Below are 18,580 nucleotides of genomic sequence, written 5' to 3'. Positions count from 1 at the left end.
CCTGCCTTCCTCAGCTTGGAGCAATTAATGCCAACACCCTCTTCCTTGACTAACACTCCTCTCCTAGTCATTCATTCTGCTACTCACGCTCTTATTAATCTCTTGTTATATTCAGCTTCTCAGCATGTATATATACATTTGTGAGTGTTAATGTGTTGCTATTTTAAAGGTGCTACCATCGTCGTCCCCTCAGTTTATAACACCCTCCCCGCAGGCAGGTGGCTGAAGGGCTTTGTTCCCTGTCCCCCAGTCTAACACAGGGTTCTGTCTAATGACGGCAGAGGAGGAGGGATGACGAGGAGGAGGGGCCCTGGTGGGGAGCCCCAGCTTGGCTCTTCCTGGTTTTGAGGGAGGGACAGCTTCAGCCCCATCCCCTCAGCCTGGAGCAAAAGCCACAGTCCTGGTGACAATGCAGAACATTGGTGGTGCCTTGATTCCCAAATGAAGGCAGCTTCGTTGTTTTTATCCTTATTGTGAACGGGCTACACACTCGGTGTAAACAGAAGTGTGAAGGAGAAAGGGAGCCCTGGCCCAATGGTGGTTGGAGTGTCGTCCTGTAGAGGGCACATACCTAGATTGTGGGTTTGATCCCCATTTGGGGCGTGTACGAGAGGCAGCCAATCGATGTTTCACTCTTCCTTACTCTCTAAAAACGAATTTTAAAAAAAGAAGAAAGGGGGGGTGGGAGCAGCCAAGGAGAGGTCAATGGGGGGAAAAAAGGAGACTCATGTAATATTTTTAACAATAACAAATTTAAATTAATAAAAAAGAAGAAGAAAGGGAAATTTAGCCTTAATACTACCACCTATAAAAGTTGTGAATACGAGGGTTTAGATCCTCTGATCCATTATTTCTGCATATATACATGTATATATATAGATATATTTTTGTTACCATGATTAATAAACCATCTCTATCTTTGATGTATGTTTCTCTCTGTACACTCAGGTAGGATGGCAATACGCCTTCCCTTTCTCACCTTCACACTCTGTAAGACCTCAAGAAACTGAGTATAGAAAACTTCCCTCTGCCTCCTCCTGCAGCCTCGGGTCTGCTCCCGAGTGGGTGAAGACACAATTACACCTGGAGGCCTCGTCTGTCTGTTCTATAGTGTGAGTGTGGGTTGCTAGGAGTCCTGTGGACAGTCAGGGAGAGCATCCTAGTGGTCCCCAGGTCTCAGGGGAGGCTCCAGGCTAAGTCCCAACAGGCTCGAACCCAGGGCAACCTTCCTCCCACTTGCTCCCAAAAGCCCCACTCCCCATCCCCGTGGGCGGCTTTCCTCTTGACTCCCTTGGATTGTGACAGTTCAACACAAGTTTACCTCTGCCTCTCGGGAAGACATGGCGGTCTGAATGAATTCATGGTGTAAACAACATTACAGGAGTCCGTGTTTAACCCACTTCTGAAAACAAGCATGTTAACGGCATTTAACACGTTGCAAGTGGCGTGTAAATAATGCTGCTACCTTCAAATGGGTCCTGGCTGCTTTGGGAGAGCAGCCTCCGCTCTGGTGAGCTTCTCCCTGCTCAGGTGTGACTCCTTTTTGGAGGAGAGAAGAGGGCACAAAGCCGAGCCCTGAGTTCCTACCAGCTGCAGGTGTCTTCACACAACTTTGAGATCCTATGAGACAGACTCAAAAAGTCTAGCAAAACACGCCCAGCCTGGCCGACGTGGCTCTGTGGTTGAGCGTCAACCTATGAACCAGGAGGTCATGGTTAGATTCCCAGTCAAGGCATATGCCCAGGATGCGGGCTCGATCCCCAGTAGAGGGCATGCAGGAGGCAGCTGATCAGTGATTCTCATCATTGATTTTTTAAAAAAATATTTTTTTATTGATTTCAGAGAGGAAGGGAGAGGGAGAGAGAGATAGAAACATCAATGATGAGAGAGAGTCATTGATCGGCTGCCTCCTGCACGCCCCCCACTGGGGATCGAGCCCGCAACCCAGGCATGTGCCCTTGACTGGAATCAAACCCATTGACACTTCAGTCCGCAGGCTGACGCTCTATCCACTGAGCAAAGCCGGCTAGGGCTCATCATTGATGTTTGTAAACCTCTCTCCCTGTCCCTTTCTCTCTGAAATCAATAAAAATATATTTTAAAAAGGAAAAAAAAAAAAAAAAAAAGAAAGAAAGCATGCCCAGAATTAGGCACCAGTGGCATGTCAGGATTCAAACTGAGGTCTGGTCCTTTGCATGGCACCAAGCTGCTTCCCTTTAGAAGTGAACAGGCACCATTTTTCCTGCATGCCTGAGGTTTCTCCTCTCCAATTAGTCTTAATGAGGTTTTCCCCCACTGTGTACCACAATTCCCACAGAAGCAGTCAGAGCTTCTCATCTGTAGCCCCCAGCAGCCTGGCATGGTGCCGTGACCTTAGGAGGCCTTGCTGAGTGCTGGTTGGATTCAAATTGAATAACTTCCCATTTCCTGGGGCCCTCACATATATTATCTCATTTGATCACCACCACCACCACCCCTGCAAGTGCAGAGGCAGCAGGCACAGGGCAAGGCAGGCGGCTGGCACCGGGGCCAGCAGAGTCCACTGCACGAGGCGGAATTCACTTGGGCTGGGGGCAGCTCAAGCACGTGGAAGAGGTCACTCCAGACAAGGATGTTCTGCAGATGGCCATTCGCTCAGCAAACATTTGTGGCTCCGTGGTGCAAAATGTGCCCTCGGGTGACCCATTAAATGTACAAAGACTCTGCCGATGGAGTTAAGCATATGTGGCTCCTGCCCTCAATCACAGGAGGTCGCGCTGAGAGTGCCCGCTCCCCAGAAGGCAGCCTGGCTGGTCCCAGCCAGCTCCCAGCTGACCTCCGTGGGCGGGGACTAGAGTCTAAGATTGGATTGTTCTTACATAAAGAGAGTCAACCGCGAGACACGGCATTCGATGGCTCCCCGGTCCACTGCGGGCCCAGCCTGCGCTAAGGTCCCTCTCCCCACCTCTTCCGCCTCGCTCATCTGGGCTGAGCCCCTAATTCCACTCGTGGGAGTTTGGAAGTGCACTCTTCCCAGGCCCTTCCACCCACCTCAGGCCCCACAGCTCAGGTCTGGACCCCACTCTGGGGCACAAACACCTACCCAGTTCAGAGAACTCCGCTCAGTGCCAGGAGCTTCATACAGAGAGCAAGACATGGTCCCTTCATGCAGGACGCCAGGATAGCACGGATTCCTGTCCCTGAGTGTAAGCCAACCCTGCATCAGTGTTGAGACCTGTCAAAGGGAGAGGACTGGGCTTTCACCGCAGCCATCTGCTTGGCCCCCACAGAAGTCCTGCCTCCCAGACTTCGCTTCTATGCCCCCAAGTTCCCCCAGGAATGTCCTTCTGACCCTTGGCTAAGTTTGGAGGGATCCCGGTTCCCAGGGCCATCCTAGTTCATGGCCATCTTCCCTTCCTCCATGGATCTTCTGTGGAGGGGGACCCAGGAGGGTTTGGGATGGAGGTTTGGGGAGTAGAAGGGACCAGAGTCACCCCGAGAGCCCTGTAAACTGACTGTTTTCCAGCCACCACAAGGGCTCCCCTCAGCTCACCGCAGCCCTCCCACCACGGGCCCCTGGTTCATCCTGTCCATGGAGGACCACTGGATTGGAAATAACAGACTGCCCGCCAGCCCTCTCCAGCCGAGGACACATCTGGTCCCCGCCTCTCACCCTCCCAGAGGGATGCAGTCAGGCAGGGAGATGGAGGGGAGCGAGGAGCAGAGCAGATCGGGGAGAAAGCAATTAAAAAGTGGGTCTCGGGGTTAGAGGTGAGAGATGGGGGAGGCCGGAGTGAGCCCTGGCTGGGAGGGGGGAGAAAGGGGAAAGAAAGAGCTCGAGCTTATTAACCCCAATGGAGCAGCCTGGCCCCTGGGTCTGTGCAGGTGAGTGAATTGATGATGCTTCAGATGACGACGTGCTGAGAGGAGGCAGGGAAGAGGAAGGGGAAGGAGACCGGGGGAGGGGGGGGTGCAGCCAGGACTCCTTCTGCAGCCACAGGAGTTGGGTGCTTCTAACCAGCAGAGGCTGGCTGGGCACAGGCTGTGGATGGCAGAGGAACCTACCCTGGCCTGGGGCAGCCATCCTCCAACTGGAAGGGGCATCCAGCTGACAGTGAACCATGGGTTCTCATATCAGGGAGCTCCCACCCAAGGGGAAAGGGTGGCTCCTGTCCTGTGGGTACCTTAGTCTGAAGGGGGAAGCAGACCTTATCCTTAGGGTGATCCCAGTCTGATCCCACGTCCTAGCATTTGGAAGCCCCCCATCCATGGGGGAAGACGTGGCCCTTCTCCTGAGGAAGCGGGCTGAGGTACAGAAGAGCCAGCCCCACTCCAGGAACTGCTCAAACTAGATGGAGTTGGGACCTCTAGTCTAGGGCTGGGGAAGGGCAAGGAAGGAGGAGTCAGGGAGGCCAGAAAGACTGGGAGACAGCCTCTACTCCGAGTTCCTCCTGGGCAGTTGGAGATCGCTTACACGTGTCCCCTGGCAAACCCAAAGCCAGGGGCAAACGGTGCTGACTCCCACCCTGTCCTCACTGGCTGCTGCTGCTGCCCCCTGCGTCCTGTCCACCCTGCCAACTGACTGCCCTGTGTTGGGGGTGGGGACACACGGTCCCTGCTCCACCCACCACGAAGTCAACAGGACATGGCAGCCCCTCCCCCCGTGGACCCAGCTTCCAGTCTGGGCCCACCCCATCACAAAGGTGCTAACATGTAGATACATAAATCACCTAGCAGGTGTTATTAAATGGGAGCTATGATTTATCAAGCACCTGCTGCATCTGGCTTTCACTGATTTTACCCTCACAACTGCCTTGGAAGTGAGTATGGCTAGTCCCCATTTTACTGGTGTGGAAGTGGAGACTCCGGGACGGGCCCTTAAGTCAGCCAAGACCATACAGCTTTTGAGTAGCCACAGCCCTGCTCTTTCCCTAGAGGGCAGTGCCGCAGCAGTCAGAGGCAGCTCTGGAAAATAAAGGGGGTGATGCCTCTGGGTGAGTCCCCCTTTCTCTGCCTCTCAACGGCCGAGGCCCCCGCTGCCTTTAGACCTGGTAAGCTGAGCACTGCCATCTAGTGGCCACCGGGGCCCGGCTCCCTTCCTCAGAGCTGGGTCAGGGAATGGACGCACTGAGTGGTGCACAAGGAGTCAGCCAGAGAGGCCCATGTTCTCTTCATCTGCTGCCCGCCATGCTGTGCGGGTCCTGGGAGAGCAGCAGGGGCTCAAGCGGAGCCAGTGGGCGGCTGTCTAGGGGCAGCACAGCCACTTGAATTAGAGGTTGGCAAACCTGGAAAACACTGGGCACCTCATGAATGGGTTGAGGCCAGGTGTAGTGTTGGCCTGTCCTGAGAGACATTTGGGCCCTGCGGGCAGATGGGCATCTTGACAGATTTATGACACAGGGGTGGGGGTGCAGGGCGTAGAAGGTCATCTTATATCTACTTCAACTTGAAGTGGGGCATGGCTCGGCTGAAGGCCCTGTGGAGGGGTATTCGGGCATCCTCTCCCCATGGCCCACAGCTTTCTGCTGTCTAGTGAAGAAGCTGGTCTAGGGCAGAGGTCGGCAAACTCATTAGTCAACAGAGCCCAACATCAACAGTACAACGATTGAAATTTCTTTTGAGAGCCAAAATTTTTTAAACTTAAACTTCTTCTAACGCCACTTCCTCAAAATAGACGCGCCCAGGCCGTGGTATTTTGTGGAAGAGCCACACCCAAGGGGCCAAAGAGCTGCATGTGGCTCGTGAGCTGTGGTTTGCCGCTCTGTTGACTAATGAGTTTGCCGACCACTGGTCTAGGGATTGGCCTGAGGCTTTAGATGTTGAGGCCCTCAGGTTGGTGAAGCAGGAGAGGAAACACCATGTAGGTTGGACCTGAGCCAGTCCAGGAGGATGCAAAGATGCAAATAGCAGTGGAGGCTAGGAGCTGTGTCTGCCTGGGGGGGGGGGGGGAGAGAGAGAGAGAACACAACTGTCTAACAATAGGACTTAGTTAAATTAATGCATATAGAAGAAAACCATACAGCTTTTAAAATGATGATGTATGTGCCCAGCCAGCACAGCCACGGGTGAACCTGAGGGTGGGGGGGGGGCGGGGTGAAGGATGGAGAAGACAGACAAGAGAATAAAGCTGGGGCTAGGGGGGACACTGCCCTCTCTGATGAAGAACACCACCACAGCCTGCAAGCCGAGTCTTTATTTTATAGCCAGATTCCAGGAGGCAAAGTAAGGGCGTGGTCAAGATGTTTACAACGTTCTCCTGGGTTTAGAATCTACTCAATTACATGCACCTGGTCAAGCTTTGTTTACTTGCTGCACCTCCCGCAGCCCATCTCACTCAGCCACGTGGGACCACAGGTTCGGACCATAAGGTCAAGCTTACAACTATAGCCTTTGGCTGTAATTGTGCTGGGAGGGCTAATTCAATTGTGCTAGGACTTGCACGTGGCTTTGCCACGAGAGGACCGTGCCCTCTCATTAGTCCGAGGCTTGAACCTGTCCAAACGCTGTAGCTGCTCTCCACAGATGTGGATAAATATTATTTTTATTTATACTTTTTAATATGTTTTTATTGACTTCAGAGAGAGGAAGGGAGAGAGGAAGAGAGAGAGAGAAACATCAATGATGAGAGAGAATCATTGATCAGCTGCCTCCTGCATGCCCCCTACTGGGGATTGAGCCTGAAACCTGGGCATGTACCCTGACCGGGAATCAAACCATGACCTCCTAGTTCACAGGTGCTCAACCACTGAGCAACACCAGCCAGGCTAGATACACATTTATTTATATGGAAAAATGTCCACAGCACATGGAGTGAAAAAAGCAAATTACAAAATAAGTTGTACAACATGAGCCCACTTGTAAAAACATGAATTTATATGTGTGTGTGTCGGGGGTGGGAGGGTCTGGTAGTATTTATCTCCAGGTGGCAAAATTATGGCTAATTCCATTTTTTTTTTTTTTTTTAGCATCTGCGTTTTCTGATTTTTCTACACTGAATGTGCAATAAAAATAATGCAAGTTGCACACACAACCACGACCAAGTCTGTCTCCCTCGTTGGTTCTCTGTGTGGACATCTTTAGGTAGGTAGGGCTGAGTGCAGGGATGAGTCTGAGGATCAGGTGGGGGTTAAAGATGGAGCGAGAAGCCTGGGCCTAAGACAGGGGCCCAGGGAGGTGCCTAAAGGGGGTGAAGGTGGGCCTCCATCGGCTGCTGCTGAAACCCTCCTGTGCCTCACCCACACAGGTACAATTCACTGGGCGACACTGACAAGCACTTCCCGCTCTTGTTAGGCCTTTTCCCTTTAGGACTGCTCGGTGCTCATTTCAGCTAGATTTCACTTGCACAAGAAGAGGAGGCTGCACACGGTACTGGCTCAGCAAGCTGGGAAAGCAGCCACTCCTAGCTACAGAGAGGAGAGCTGGGACAAGGTTTTGTCCCCAGTCTTGTCTTCCTTTAAGGAGCCCTGTCCTTCCCCAGCTCCTCCACCCATGACAAGATCAAAAGTCACTAGCACCCCCTTCAGGATCCCCTCGCCATGAAACTGCTCAAGCCCTGGGGTCAGATGTGGCTAAGACTTAGGGACTCTTCCCTCCTCTCTCTGAGCTGGGACTCACACAGAGGATGCTGGGGAAGATGCTTTTCATGTGGGCATGTTATGGGCTGCATGCTGGGGTTTCCCCCTGTGAGTCCCAGCTTAGGGGCCTGAGCTGCCTCTAAGAGCTGGGGAGGGGGTGCGCAGCCAGGCCTTGTCTGCAGAGCTGGAGACCTGGCAGTGCTGGGTTGGCCACCCCCAGGGCCTTCCCCTCGTGCCCACTGAATGACTCACCTTGGCACAGACACAATGGTCAGGGTGGGCACGGAGCCTGCTTCCCGCTCCCCTCCAGCCCCATCAGTTGCTTTCTGAGAAGCTCTTTGAGCAGGGGGCGTGGGCTGCACCCTGCCTAGCAGCCTGACGTCCTGGGATAAAAGCAGCACAGCCCCCTGCGGGCTGCCCTCCCTGTGCGGCGCCCTCACCGGCGGCGGAGAACAAGGCTCCATTCAGCAAGTGCCCAGGAAAAGGGATCAGAGGCCCAGGCATGGGCAGCAGGCAGAGTGGGGGTGGGAAGAAGGCTGCCCACTTCCCAGAAGTCCAAGGACACAGATGGGTGGGGGTCCTGGGTGGGGTGCTGACCCCGCGGGACCAGAGTAAAAGGGGTAGATGGATTTGAAGTCTCAAGGGGCAACAGGGCCCAGGCCCAGGTTCCCAGTTTGGAAGCACTGGCTCATGGGTTCCCAAACCCACCTATTCCTAGAGGCCTTTCCCCGTCTTCTCGACCTGATGTGTGGGAACTCGAAGGAGATAAATCTCCAGTGTGAGAGTGAGGTGAGGGGTGGCCAGGGAAACAGGGTGTTACAGGAACAAAGATGGGAGTAGGGACAGCCAGCTCATTCATAACTGCTTTGTGGAGCTGTCAAGCCCTGGGCTCTGGGAGGGGGTGCAGGGAAGCTGGGCACGGAAGGGTGAGCCCTGTGAGACGGAGGCAGGGAAAGGGCCAGAGAGTGCAGTGCCTGCCCCCTCTTGCCCTGTCGGGACCCCCCCCCCAAGTTCCTTTCATCACCCCCCACTGCTAGAAAGAGGCCTCAATTGACCCTCCAGACCAGCGGTCACCAACCTTTTGGACCTCACGGACCACCAGTGGTCTGCAGACTACCGGTTGGCAATCGCTGCCCCGGTCAAAAGGCCGGTGATCAATTTCAGTCCACAGCCCCGGAACTCCAGGGAATGGGAAGAAAGCAGGAATGCGGGATGCCTGTATTCAGAGGAGCGGACTCCAGCAATCTGTTGGGAATTGGCTTGGCAAGAAACTGTGACATAGGCTGTTCCTTAAGGGTATGGAACAGGTTTGTTCTTTGTCAAATTCGCAGCACCCATCAGGCACTCGAAGGAGCAGTGCTGAGTGAAGGAAGGCCTGGGTTATGGGACCTAAGAGTTAGCAGGCAGGTCAAAGGTCACCTGGTCCAACCTTTTCTCAACCCACCTCCCTAGAGAGAGGGTCTCCTTGCCCAGTGATTGGGCCTCAGACCCAGCATCTGGCCCCAGACACTGCCCACCAGTACCTCTGACCGTGGCCAGGCTGGGGCTGGCACACCCAGGAGGCCCTGCCTCTGGGCACAGTGACCTCAGTGGGGTGAGAAGAAGTCTCCCCATGGCTGGGCTGCAACCCAGCCCCACCTCCTCAGGCTGTGCCAGGGGGTGTTTCCAGGGACAATCTGGGCTGTGTCAAGACAGCCCCTTCCTTCATAAAGCCCTCGCATCCTAGGAGCCGGCAGAGCCAGGCCAGGATGGAGAGGAGACGGGTCACCTCAGCTGCCCGCCGCTCCTATGCTTCCTCCTCGGAGATGGTGGTGGGGGCCCTGACTCCCAGCCGCCGCTTGGGTCCTGGCACCCACTTCTCCCTGGCTCGAATGCCACCCCCACTCCCGGCCCGGGTGGACTTCTCCTTAGCCGGGGCCCTCAACACCGGCTTCAAGGAGACACGGGCCAGCGAGCGGGCAGAGATGATGGAGCTCAATGACCGCTTCGCCAGCTACATCGAGAAGGTGCGCTTCCTGGAGCAGCAGAACAAGGCCCTGGCTGCGGAGCTGAACCAGCTGCGGGCCAAGGAGCCCACCAAGCTGGCCGACGTCTACCAGGCTGAGCTGCGCGAGCTGCGCCTGCGGCTCGATCACCTCACCGCCAACGGCGCCCGGCTGGAGGTCGAGAGGGACAATCTGGCACAGGACCTGGGCACCCTGAGGCAGAAGTGAGGAGGGGGCCTGGGAGGGGGGCCTCATGAGCAGGGAGGACTGAGCCCCCACGAGCAAGTGCCCGGAGGCCTGCAGAGACTCAGGCCCGGGGCTCTGCCTCCCGGCTCACTGGTTTCCACATCGCTGGGAAGGGAGGGCTGTCCTTGCTCCCCAAACGATGGCTGGGACTGGGAGAAGGCTCAGGGCCTCAGGGATTTGATTCCCCAAGACCTTCTGCCAGGAAAAAGGGCCCTCTCAGCTCCTGCCCCCGGGGGCAGTCTGTGCTGGAGCAGTCAGGGGTCCCAGCAGGCAGGGTGTGTGTGTTTCATTCACGCTGGGGCCCTGTGACTGTGGGCGGGGAGCGCCTATTCTGAGCCTGGGTTCACCTAAAGGAGAAGATGGAAGGGAAGCTGGTGTGCCCTAGGAGGATTGGGCTTCGGGGTAAAGGGGTGGGGAAACGAGCAGGAAAGGCTTCAGGACACAGGTGACTTTGTCTGTCACCAGCTTATGATCCTAGTCAAGGCTTCAACTTGCACAGCTGTGAAGCAGAGATCTTAATGACACCCATTTCCAAAAGCCAGGGGGCACCCCAGGGGCTTGGTGCTTTGCTGAGCCAGCTGGGCATGTGTGTGCCCTCAAGTGCAGGAGGACGTGTGTGTGTGTGTGTGTGTGTGTGTGTGTGTGTGTGTGTGCCAGTAGCAGTGGGTGTGTGTTGGTGGAAGTGCCTATGTGAGCAGGAGCAGGTGCAGCAACCCTGATAAGGCACCTTAGTAATGAGTTCAAGCAAAGGCCCTCATCTGTTCACTTTCCTGGCCAAGGCTCTCCTTCGGCCCCTCCACTAGTCCTGGGTTGGGAGGTGCTCTCTGGCAGCCACCTCCAGGGAGATGGGGCCAGGGGTCCAAGAGTCCTCAGAAGAGCATGGACCCAGGACTGTGTCCCCCAACCCCAGGCTCCAGGATGAAACCAACCTGAGGCTGGAGGCCGAGAACAACCTGGCTGCCTATCGACAGGTCAGGGGGGTGGCGGGGTGGGGCGCAGGAGGGGGGAAGGGTTGATGACAGCCCACCCAAACACGGGCCCCCACCAGCCCTCCTGAGCAATGTGCTGCTCTCCCAGCCCCTGAAGCGGGGAACAGACAAGGCCAGGGAATGGGGAGGAAGAGTCTGGGGTCAGAGTGGCCCTTTGCCTCCTCCCTACTCTAGGAGGCAGACGAAGCCACCCTGGCCCGTCTGGATCTGGAGAGGAAGATTGAGTCTCTGGAGGAGGAAATCCAGTTCTTGAGGAAGATCCATGAAGAGGTAAAGCCCAACGCAAAGATTGGAACAGAGAGGGGAGGTGGGGGGATTAAAAACAAAGAGAGAAATTGAGGAAGACAGAAATAGAGACAGACAAGAGAGCATCAACAGCCCCTGGTAAAATGCACACAGATACACACTCCACTTACTGAGAATTACAAAAGCTTTGTGACCTCTTTTTCTCTTCACTATAGCCCTGTGGGATGGGACCTTTCCGTATAATCTCCTTTTCACAGAGGGCACTGAAGCCCAAAGACGTTAAAGAACTTGCTAAAAATCACACAGTCTCTCTGACTCCATTCATTCTGCCATCTGTCTCCATTTAACTGAGAACCATTCATAACGAAACAGATCCAAATTAGCTCTGACCTCAGCTCATGGATTCAGCATCCATGACCCCATGGAACCTGGGAACCCACGGGCACACACGCACAGGAACTCAAACACTCTCTCATAATGACACGGGTACACTTTCCGTGCTGCTGCCTATCCAGGCCTGGGGAGAGGACACCATGAGGCCCCAACCCCCTCCACCGCCCCCGCCTCCTCTAGCCGGGGCCATGCACTTCCTCCGACTAGGGCTGCCCCATTTCCCTTAGCCATCATCGATGTCCGATAGACAGGCAATCGGGAAACCCCAATTGTGGCCGGGGCTCTGAGCCCTGCTATCCCTTCTCTCACCCGGTCAGGAAGTGCGGGAGCTCCAGGGGCAGCTGGCCCGGCAGCAGGTGCACGTGGAGCTGGATGTGGCCAAGCCAGACCTCACAGCGGCCCTGAGAGAGATCCGCACCCAGTATGAGGCAGTGGCATCCAGCAACATGCACGAGGCAGAGGAGTGGTACCGGTCCAAGGTAACCCTGATTGTGGGCCAGCCTGCCTCCTCCAGGCAGTCCTCCTGGCTCCATACAAGACACTCAGGGAAGGAAGGTGGAGGAAGCTGGGAGAGGATCCTCTCTGGGTGACTGACATTCACCAGACAAGTGAGGTGACTTGCCCAGAGTCAATATTACTTCTAATAAGAACTTATGGCTACTATTACTATTATTATTTGACAACACTGTTGTGTGTCAGGCCTTGTGCTTTGCATAGATTCTCTTACTATGAAGTAGGTACTGTGCTTTGATAAATGAGAAAACTGGAGTCCAGAAAGGTTAACTAATTTGCCCAAAGTCACACAGCTTCTAAGCGGTAGAGCTAGGTTTCCAACCCGAGCCAGCTCACTTGGGAGCCTGCATTCTTGATGCCTCTGCCATCTGTGCCTTGGATTATGAGCATGTGCTGCATGCCAGGCGCTGCCCAGGCTGCAGAGACATGTCTGACCAGGAAGATGGGATGTGCACCCAAGTATGGTGTCTATCGACAACACTGCAGGGCAGAGTCTACATACAAGGTGGGGACCAGGGAGGGTGTCATAGAAGGGAGGGCAAGTGGCCTAAGCAGGACGGAGAGCAGAGGGGAGGGGCATTCCGAGTGCAGGACAGAGCACGTGCAGAGGCCTGGAGGCAGAAAGGCACAGAGAGGTGGGGCCCGGAGGTGCCGGCCCAGGGCACAGGAGCTGAGGAGAGTGAGTAGCAGAAGCCAACGATGGTTCTGAGCAGACTTCGCTGCCAGCTGGGGGCGGGAGGGCTGTTAGAACCCATGACTGTCCAGGTGCGGGGAACAGGGTTCAGGCCCACCGATGGAGGTGCCAGTGCAGGAGATTCTGGGTTCTGTGGCAATCCTGTTCATTCATTCATTCATTCATTCATTCATTCATTCCCTGACCAGGCATTGTGCTAGGTACTGAGGACGCAGCAGTGGCTTCTGTGTCTGCTACCCAGGGGTCACAGTCTCTGGGAATAATCCCACCCAGGGCCAGTGTCCTGGAGTGACCTGCACCACAACCCTGGGTTCCTGCCCACGTCCCTAGAGACCTGCCTTCCCTCGGGCCCACACAGCTCCCCATAGGCGGCTGCCACCCGCCTCTCAGCATAAGGCCCTCTTCCCCATCTAGTTTGCGGACCTGACAGACGCCGCTGCCCGCAACGCGGAGCTGCTCCGCCGGGCCAAGCATGAGGCCAACGACTACCGGCACCAGCTGCAGGTTTTGACCTGCGACCTGGAGTCCTTGCGTGGCACGGTGAGCGTGAGCAGAGCCGGAGGCGGGTGGACGGGGGCAGCGAACTGAGGCTGGCGAGCGGGAGGAGGGGGGACACGCCAGCCCCAAGGATGCTGGAGGAGAGGGGCCAAGGCTGGGACCAGGACTGGGGGGCGGGGCCAGAGCGGAGGCGGGGCGGGGCCTCAAAGGCCTCCCCAGTTGGTCCCATCCAAGGGCGAGACGGTGCCTCGAGGGACCGGCTGGCTTCCACCCTGCAGAACCAGTCCCTGGAGAGGCAGATGCGGGAGCAGGAGGAGCGCCACGCGCGGGAGGCAGCGAGTTACCAGGAGACCCTGGCCCGGCTGGAGGAGGAGGGGCAGACCCTCAAGGACGAGATGGCCCGCCACCTGCAGGAGTACCAGGACCTGCTCAACATCAAGCTGGCCCTGGACATGGAGATCGCCACCTACAGGAAGCTGCTGGAGGGCGAGGAGAACCGGTGAGCCCTGTCCAGCCCCCTCCTCAGCCAGTGCCCAGCGCAGGGCTCCCGTAACACACAGTAGGCGTTCAATAAATGTTTGATGAGTGAGTGAATGGGTTCCATTCGACCGATGTTGATTAGGTCCCAGGGCAAGGACTAAACTAGAAGGCTCATCCCCCCACCCTCCCAACAATAATTGGACTTCTTTTCCCCTGACCTATCTTTTGTGCCTCCTCAGAGCTGTCTTTGCCCTCCCCTCTGCCATCCTCCAAGCCCACATCCTCCATCGAATGGAGATGTTCACAGATAACACCCAAGCCCCTTGCAGACTCTTGGAGCTCCATGGAGCATGTTGGCTGCTGAGGGAAACTGGGAAAGGCGCCCCTTGAGGCTGTCAGGATAACCCTGAGGCAGGACCTGGCCTGGGATGGCCTGGTCACTGCTCTCCCTCTGCTGTCTTTCAGCATCACCATTCCGGTGCAGACCTTCTCCAACCTGCAGATCCGAGGTCAGTAGAGCAGGGCCGAGTGGCCAGGGTATTGGGTTAATGCCCCCTCCCCCCGGCCTGTGAGCTGCTGCTCTGGCCTGGGGCTGAGAACCTGGGTAAAAGGGTCCGGCGCTCCCCTTGAGGGCCTTCATGATTCATCGTGGACTTTCTGGCCAGAACACACCAGCCCAGGGCATTTCGGGTGGGGCTTGCAGCCACTCCTGTCCTGCTCTGCCCTGTGTCCCGCTGTCATCCCTGCACCCCATTCCCTACCGGATTGGGTGAGGGTCTCAACCTCTGTCCTGTCTGCAGATCCCTGAACACATGCAGATCCTCTGCCCATCTGAGTGTTTTATGTTTTTGTTTTTTTCAACTGCTTGTCACTACAGGGGGCAAAGGCACCAGAGAAGGGGAAGGTCACAAGGTCACCAGACATCTCAAAAGCCTCACAGTACAAGTTATACCAATTCAGGCTCACCAGATTGTAAACGGAGCCCCGCCGGCTCTCGGTTAGCTGCCTGCCTCTCAGACACGGTGCTTTTCTCCACTTGGCAGGGAGGGAGCCTCCCCAAGTCCATGTTCCCCGTCCTCTTGGGCTCCCTCCTCCCAGGTTTCCCGAAAGGGCCAGCCTATGCCATCACCCCAGCAACCTCAGTGCCCAGCTCAGGACCTGGCACAGGGTAAATGTAGGTTAAACTAGCAGACTGGCTGGTGTTCGGGGTGATATGTCCTCAGGTGCTCAGAGGAGATGCTCTGGGGCCTCTGAGCACATGCCAGCCCCCGCCTCACTCCTTACCCATCTGAGAGGGCCCCTGGGGCCTCTCTGTGCCCAGTGGCAAGCTCTCTGCTTGATTCGTCTGTCCCCGAGGCTCCGTTGCTCAGCTCAATGCTGATTCAGCCCAGAGGATTATTTCCCCCTGGACCGCTGCCCTTGTAGTGAATAAAGTGTTACATTCCCTGCTCTTAATTTTAAATATTAGTGTTCTATTTTTCTCTCTGAGGGGAAAAGCTAAATTACTTCTTACTTGTATGTGGGCCTCAGATGATTCTCAGCTACAGGGTGTGGGGGGTGCGGGTTGGGGAGAGGGGAGTCTTCTTCTTCTGGGCTAGACATTTAGGAAGTAGATATGTGTGTCCCAGGACTTAGTTCAGCATCAGAAAAGTTAACCAGGGGCGGGGGAAGGGGGGGAGGGACCACCTAGAGGTAACACTGCCAAGTCCCAGACAGTAAAGGGCCATTAGGGCCCAGAGAAGTGGCAGAGAGAAGTAGGAAAGGGGAAAAGGGACCCACATGTACTGAGCCAGTCACTTAACATACATGGTTTCAGCTAACTGACTTCTCACTCCCACCGAGAGAAGTAGGCACCATGTGCCTATTTTACAGATGAGGAAACTGAGGCTGGGAGAGGGAAATTAACTTGCCCACAGTCGTGTGGCTGGTTAGTGGCTGAGCTGGGACTCGAGCTCTGGCCTGCCTTGATTTCCAAGCCCACGTGCTCCTTCCTCGACAGTGTTGTGTTGTCAGAAAGCCAGGTCCCGGGCCAGGGCTCACAGAGGGACTGAAACGCAGCCAGGCCAGGAGAGCCAGCAGGGCAGCGGGCAGAGTAGCCAGGACTTGCCCAACACAGTGGGGACTTGTGGGTCGCCAGCCCCGTTGGAAGAGCCTCGGCCCGCCCTGCCTGGTTGGGTAGGCTTCCGTCCTCATGCTCTGGGTGTGGCAGGGAGCCAGGGGTGGCGGAGGATGACTAGCGCCCCGAGAGCCCACAGGAGGCCTGCTCCCCTCACATCCACAGAAACCAGCCTGGACACCAAGTCCGTGTCAGAGGGCCATCTCAAGAGAAACATCGTGGTGAAGACGGTGGAGATGCGGGATGGAGAGGTGAGGACCGCAGCCCTGAGGTCCTGGCCCCATCAGGCTCTGGCTGCCCCAGGAATTCTTGAGGCCAGGCTCTGGCATGAAGCCCGAACGGGCACATAGAAGGTTCTTGATAACTCACAAGGGCTCTCCAGGGAGGCTCTGAAAGAGGGAAAGGAACCTGGATGTCATTAAACTCCCCACCCCCTCCGCTGGCAGTTCTAAGGGGAACCTCGGTGCCTAGACCACTGGATGGGTCCTGACTTGGGCTTTCTCCCTTTCTCACCCTCACTCAGGTACCCCCAGCGCCAGGCCTGGGGCAGAGAGAAAGAAAATTAAAGAAGTTAGCAGTTTTCACTACCAACTTTCCATTTCCAGCTTGGTTTAAGGAACCTTCTAGAGGAATGGGAAAAGGGGGTTTGGCATAACCCACTCTCCATCACACCAGCAATGGTACTAGTTAATTTCACACCATCAGCTCACCATGTGCCTGGCATGGTGCTAAATGATTTACAGGTGTGATCTCACCCCCCTCCGACTGCTGCATGAGGGAGTTCCGGTTCCTACCATAGAAAGGAAAGACCCAGGGAGTCTGGGGACTTGCCCAAGGTCACATAGCCTGGCGGTGGTGGGCCCAGGGTCTGGGTGAGCTCCTAACGGTGGCACTGTGCACCTTCTCTGTCCCCTGCAGGTCATTAAGGAGTCCAAGCAGGAGCACAAGGACGTGATGTGAGGCGGGAACCATCTGGAGGCCCCTGCCCCATATCGGGAGGGGCCTGCAGCAGTAAACAGGATAGTTTCCCCTCCTCTGATAGCTAATTTCCCCAGACCTGCGTTCCCACCACCCCACTGCGGCTGCTCCCCACCACGTCTCTCTGCCAGCTTTTGCTCTAGGCTCCATCAGCAGTAGGCCCACCAGACAGCACCCACCCCACTCCCAGCAACTCCATCTAAAAGGGCACTCACCCCAAAGGGGCAGCCTGGAGGGGCATGGCCAGAAGCTTGGGTTAGAATTGGAAGGGAAGAGAGAAGTTGGGGAGGGCCTAGAGACCTAATAAATCACTCTCCGTAGCCTAATCCCTGTTGTCATGGCAACCGTTGTCAGCGCTGGAGGTCTCTGGGCTATCTGGGAAGTGGGCCTTGGAGTTTCCTGTGGCTGCTGGAGGAAAATCGAGACTCTGAGACAGGAAGGGGAAGTCCTCACAGGCAAGGTAGCCCTGGCCAGCGGCTCATTCTTAATCTGGACCGACCCTGGCCAGTCTGATAGTAGGCGGGGGTATCCTGCCACCTGGCGTCCTCAGCAGACAGAATGCCTGGCCTGCCCAGATTCCAGAGGGAATGAGGATTCGATGTTGATTCAAGTGTCTCAGCCTCTCTGAGCTGCCATGTGGGCAGGCGGGAGCTTGATTCTCAGCACTAGGGGATCTTAGGCTACGTAGAGAGGGCAGTGGTGCCGGGAGGGTGTAGAGGGGGCTGCTTGGCCCCTGGGTGTCAGTTCATAGAGGTCAAGCCCGGGAGGGCTTCCCCCATATAGGCTGGGGGAGGGAGGCGGGGAGGGATGGAGGAGGGAGGAGGAGGATGCTAGACATCAGAGTTGGGGTTGTGGATGACCAGCTATACTTGGCCTCTGGGTCGTGGGGATTAAGGAAGTGATGCATCCTCTTGAAGATACGGAAATAAGAGAAAAGGGGCTGTTGTCCACAGGGGCAGGGCACACTTTGTCCCAGGTCTAAGGGCCCCTTCCTTGCTGCATAATCCCTGTCCACCCAAAGCCTCTGAGCCCCTGCAGCTGCTGCCTCCCAACCCAGCAAACACTGCTGGGTGAAGCCAACGCAACCCATCTGCCTGCCTGCGCCCCACAGGGACCTGATGCTTTCCCCTAAACTAAGGGCCCTGTGGTCCCCCCTTACTCAAATGCAAAATGTACCCCGTATTCTAGGTAGCACTGTATTTTATAATTCAGGAAACGGAGGCACGAGCAGCCAACGCAACCCATCTGCCAACGCAACCCATCTGCCTGCCTGCGCCCCAGGAAGCCAACGCAACCCATCTGCCTGCCTGCGCCCCACAGGGACCTGATGCTTTCCCCTAAGCTAAGGGCCCTGTGGTCCCCCCTTACTCAAATGCAAAATGTACCCCGTATTCTAGGTAGCACTGTATTTTATAATTCAGGAAACGGAGGCACGAGCAGAGTGAAGACCCTGGTTTGGGTTCCTACAGCCTGGAGAGGGGGCACACACTTCCACCCAGAGCGTCTCCTCTGCTTTCCACAGGGGGACTGTGGGGAGCATGGGATTCTGTGTGCCCAGAAATGGGCCCGAGAGGACCCTCTCCAGCGTCCCCCTCTTCCCTCTGAGGCTAATGGGAGGGAGAGGTGGGAATCTCTTTCTAAGACTTGGTGCCTTCCTTTGACTCCCTCCTGCCACCCACTGATGCCTTTAGTTACCGAGGTAAATAAAGCCAACTGCCGTGGCCTCCCTCCGAGTGGACTCTGATCTGTCAGGAGAAGCTGGGGCTGGGGGAAGGGAGCAGCAAGGAACCTTGCACAAGACCCAACTTGCTTCTTGTCACTGATCATCTCCAGAGCTCAACACCCCCCCCCCGATAGCAGCAGCCACATGACAATCCCACCTCCAACCC

General features: G+C 56.1%; 1 protein-coding gene across 2 annotated transcripts; it reads left to right on the top strand.

Annotated features, from left to right (window-relative positions):
• The first annotated feature begins 9,301 nt into the window (after window positions 1–9,301).
• Window positions 9,302–16,673, top strand: GFAP (glial fibrillary acidic protein). 2 transcript variants are annotated; one of them, XM_028157082.2, is made up of 10 exons: window positions 9,302–9,762; window positions 10,695–10,755; window positions 10,948–11,043; window positions 11,730–11,891; window positions 13,034–13,159; window positions 13,396–13,616; window positions 14,063–14,106; window positions 14,475–14,594; window positions 15,879–15,964; window positions 16,632–16,673. In XM_028157082.2, the coding sequence occupies exons 1-10, from the start codon at window positions 9,302–9,304 to the stop codon at window positions 16,671–16,673; spliced, it is 1,419 nt and encodes a 472-aa protein (XP_028012883.1). The 2 variants fall into 2 exon arrangements, with proteins under 2 accessions (XP_028012883.1, XP_008147470.1); XM_008149248.3 differs by lacking the exon at window positions 14,475–14,594.
• The last annotated feature ends 1,907 nt before the right edge of the window (window positions 16,674–18,580 follow it).

This window comes from Eptesicus fuscus, chromosome 20 (assembly GCF_027574615.1).
Source record: "Eptesicus fuscus isolate TK198812 chromosome 20, DD_ASM_mEF_20220401, whole genome shotgun sequence".
In the NCBI taxonomy this organism is placed as follows: Eukaryota; Metazoa; Chordata; class Mammalia; order Chiroptera; family Vespertilionidae; genus Eptesicus; species Eptesicus fuscus.
This window is presented reverse-complemented; position numbering and strand designations above follow the sequence as displayed.

What these genes read in the sequence shown, in the direction of transcription:
- GFAP (XM_028157082.2), top strand. Translation starts at nt 9,302, where the DNA reads ATGGAGAGGAGACGGGTCACCTCAGCTGCCCGCCGCTCCTATGCTTCC. An exon ending in ACCTGGCTGCCTATCGACAG is followed by an intron (nt 10,756 to 10,947) that starts GTCAGGGGGGTG and finishes TCCCTACTCTAG; the next exon opens with GAGGCAGACGAAGCCACCCT. An exon ending in AGGAGTGGTACCGGTCCAAG is followed by an intron (nt 11,892 to 13,033) that starts GTAACCCTGATT and finishes TTCCCCATCTAG; the next exon opens with TTTGCGGACCTGACAGACGC.